Below are 3,500 nucleotides of genomic sequence, written 5' to 3'. Positions count from 1 at the left end.
ACTAACTTATCACATTATATATATATAATATTATATGTTATATCAAACATAACATATAACCTAGGGGTGGACAAAAAAACATGCTCAAACCGAACCGAACCAAACTGATTTATAAGCAAAATCGAATTTTTTGGTTCGGTGCGGTTCATTGGGCTGGTGAAACCGAATTTAAACGGTTCGGTTTGGTTCAAAGCTTAAAAACCGATTTCTAAACCAAACCGGACCATTTATATATAAATATATATATAATATTAATATCTATTTAATAATAAATAAATAACCTAATTTAAACTCACTTTACCTTCTTCACTTCAGCATTGTGAGACTCGAATGTCGCCTTCCCCTCCACCTTCAGCATTTCGCTTCGCATTTCCATTTCGCAACTAAGGTTTCTGCCGCGCCGCCGTTCAGCTCTTCATCGCCACCGTTCTTCTTCCAGTTCTGATTCTTCTTCCTCTGGGCGTTCTTCCTCTTCTTCGATGACTCGACCACGACCAGACCGTCTGGGCATTTGGTTCTTCATCGTCTGGGCGTCTAAGGTTCTTCTTCGTCGACATTCGACGTTCTACCGTCGTTCTTCTAAGTATAGAGGTAAAATTATTGAACAGAGGTACTGCCGCGGTAGAATCTTCTTCATCGAACAGAGGTAAAATTATTGAAAATTAAATGATTTTATTTGTTGAAATTTTAGGTAACTAAAATAAAATTTTAGATAAATAATTTGTTGTTGCTGTGTTTGAATTTTTACTTTAAGTAAATTGTAAATGATTTTGTTTGATGGTAATAAATTCTCTCTATTTTTCCCTTTATAGGTACCATCTATCTATCACAATGAGCTTGAGCAAGAGCAACGATTCCAATGATGATGTTGTTGTGATGCCATCACTACCACTACCACCACGAAAAAACGAAAGTGGGGAGACAGTTTCAAAGCATATAAGTGGACGAAAGAGGAAAAATTCATCTATGATATGGGATCACTTTACTAAATATTCTGAATATAGTGATGATGATCCGCATGCTAAATGTAACTATTGTGGTATGGTGTATGCATGTCATCCTAGAAAGAATGAAAATTCAACTATGAGAATGCATATTGAACACTACTGTAAAAAAAATCCTTATCAGATTAACAAGTCTAAGTTAGATGTAACACAAACTAAGTTAGTTTTTAAGAACAAGGACACAATCACATTCATCCCTTAGTTACAAGATGTTTATTATTGAGAGTGCTCGTAGACTACTTGCTGAGATGATTATTATAGATGAGTTGCCATTTAAATTCATGGAGAACTAAGGGTTTAGGAGGTTTGTGAATGGGACTTTGACGTTAGTAGAACCTAATTTTGTTCTTCCTTCTCGAAAAATAATTGCTAAGGATATTTTGGGAATTTATGATAACACAAAAGAGATGTTGAAGGGCATTTTTGTGAAAGAAGGATATAGAGTGTCACTCACAACCGATACGTAGTCATCAATCCAAAATATGAACTATTTGGTTTTGATTGCACACTTTATGGTAAAGATTGGAAATTACATAAAAGAATTCTTACTTTCACCCAAATTGAGAATCATAAAGGGGAGACGATAGGAAAAGAGGTTGAGAAATGTCTAAAACAGTGGGGTATTGAAAAGGTTATGACATTGACAGTTGATAATGCTTCGTCAAATGATACTGCCATTGCTTATTTGAAAAAACGTTTTAAGCATGGGTTGGTGTTAGATGGTAAGTTCTTGCATGTTAGATGTTGTCACATATATTGAACTTAATTGTATGCGATGGGCTAAAAGAATTAATGATTCATTGGTTTGAATTCGAGATGCTGTGAGGTTTGTTAGATCTTCTCCTACTAGACTTGTCACATTTAAGAAGTGTATCACAGAGGAGAGCATAGATAGTAAAAGTATGTTGTGTCATGATTTTTCAACTAGATGGAATTCTACCTATTTGATGCTTGAGGCTGCCGTAAAATTTGAAAAGGCATTTGAGAGGTTAGAAGACTATGACACAGTCTACATGAATGAGGAGGAAAAACCAACCACCAGGGATTGGGAAATTGCGAGAATATTTATCAAATTCTTCTCAGTGTTCTATGAAGTAACTGTTAGGCTTTCAGGGTCTTTGTATGTTACTTCCAATACAATCTTTCATGAGATTAGTATTGTTCAGAATTGCATCAGAAAATATTCAAGTGCAACTGGTCCTAAAGATGTGCTTTTGCAAGAAATGGCAACGAAAATGCAAGAAAAGTTTGATAAGTATTGGGGAAATAGAGATAGAAAAAATTTATTCTTGTATGTTGCTTTCGTTTTGGATCCTCGTTATAAGATGAAATTTCTTTTGAATTGCCTAAATCAATTATTTTATGTTGATGTGGCAAAAGCCATAGGAAGTAAGGTAGAGGGTGTTTTGAGAGTATTGTTCAATGAATACAATTTGTCACTATCAGTTGCTAATAAGGGTCAATCTTCATGTACCATTAAAAGTTTTCCATTTAGAACTTCAAGTGCAAGTGCTTCAGAGATTTTCCGTTTTGATTTTGAAGATTTGGATGAAGATGATTCGCAAAGTGTGGATCAGAAGTTGAATATTTACTTACTTGAGCCTCGTGTTAAACGTGAAGATGATTTTGTATCTTAGATTGGTGGAAGGGAAATTCTTCTAGATATAAGATTCTTAGCAAAATTGCACGAGATCTTTTAGCAGTTTCGATATCCACAGTTGCTTCTAAGTCCGCATTCAACACTAGTGGAGAGTAATTGATCCTTTCGTACCTCATTATCTCCAACCAATGTTGAGGCACTTTTATGTGCATAAAATTGGTTACGTTCTGAACAAATTAGCACTGGTTTACGACAATACTTGGAGGAAATTGAAGATGAAGAGGAAGGTTCATATATTCTAAACATATATATATATATATATATATATATATATATATATATATATATATTAACATATTTATTCATATATTTATTATAGTAACTACTAAAAAGTTTGTGATTTGTTTCTTAGTTTTCATAACAGGATTGAACGGAGCGGCAAAAAACAAAGAGAAGGAGAATCATGATTGACAAGCGAATAAATTTGTTTGTATTGATTGGACTTTTGGAATTCAACACTAGTGTTTTAGCTTGTATTTGCTTTTATGTGACTTGTGTATTGTGTATTTCTACTTTGGAGAACTTTTTAGTTTTTAACTTTTTATTGTATTCATTTGGATTGAAATTTTTTATGAGTTATTGTAGATTGATTTGATATGTTTTTATGAGTTATTGTGGATTGATATGTTTTTATGAGTTAATGTGAATGTGGATTGATTATTAAGAGATTGGTGCTGTGTACTTTGCAGAACTTTTAGTTTTAACTTTTTATTGTAGTCATTTGGATTGTGCTAGAGATTTGTGTTATGTGACATGTTCTTATTGTGGATTATTGGATTGATATTTAAACTATGTTTAGAGATAATAAAAAAAGAGAGTGGAACTTGGAAGGAAGA

The 3,500-nt window shown here is 33.2% G+C and overlaps 1 protein-coding gene across 1 annotated transcript; it reads left to right on the top strand.

The window, feature by feature from the left end:
• The first annotated feature begins 479 nt into the window (after positions 1 to 479).
• LOC120090673 (zinc finger BED domain-containing protein RICESLEEPER 2-like) lies at positions 480 to 2,641 on the top strand. Its single transcript, XM_039048390.1, has 4 exons — positions 480 to 610; positions 813 to 1,027; positions 1,526 to 1,726; positions 1,821 to 2,641. The coding sequence occupies exons 1-4, from the start codon at positions 480 to 482 to the stop codon at positions 2,639 to 2,641; spliced, it is 1,368 nt and encodes a 455-aa protein (XP_038904318.1).
• The last annotated feature ends 859 nt before the right edge of the window (positions 2,642 to 3,500 follow it).

The sequence above is a fragment of the Benincasa hispida genome, chromosome 11 (assembly GCF_009727055.1).
Source record: "Benincasa hispida cultivar B227 chromosome 11, ASM972705v1, whole genome shotgun sequence".
NCBI classification, from domain to species: domain Eukaryota; kingdom Viridiplantae; phylum Streptophyta; class Magnoliopsida; order Cucurbitales; family Cucurbitaceae; genus Benincasa; species Benincasa hispida.
The sequence above is the reverse complement of the archived record's forward strand: the minus strand, read 5'-3'. Positions and strand labels throughout refer to the sequence as shown.

Coding starts and splice junctions, on each gene's coding strand:
- LOC120090673 (XM_039048390.1), top strand. CDS start 480: ATGACTCGACCACGACCAGACCGTCTGGGCATTTGGTTCTTCATCGTC. Junction 611..812: donor GGTAAAATTATTGAACAGAG/GTACTGCCGCGG, acceptor TTCCCTTTATAG/GTACCATCTATCTATCACAA. Junction 1,028..1,525: donor TGATGATCCGCATGCTAAAT/GTAACTATTGTG, acceptor TTTATGGTAAAG/ATTGGAAATTACATAAAAGA.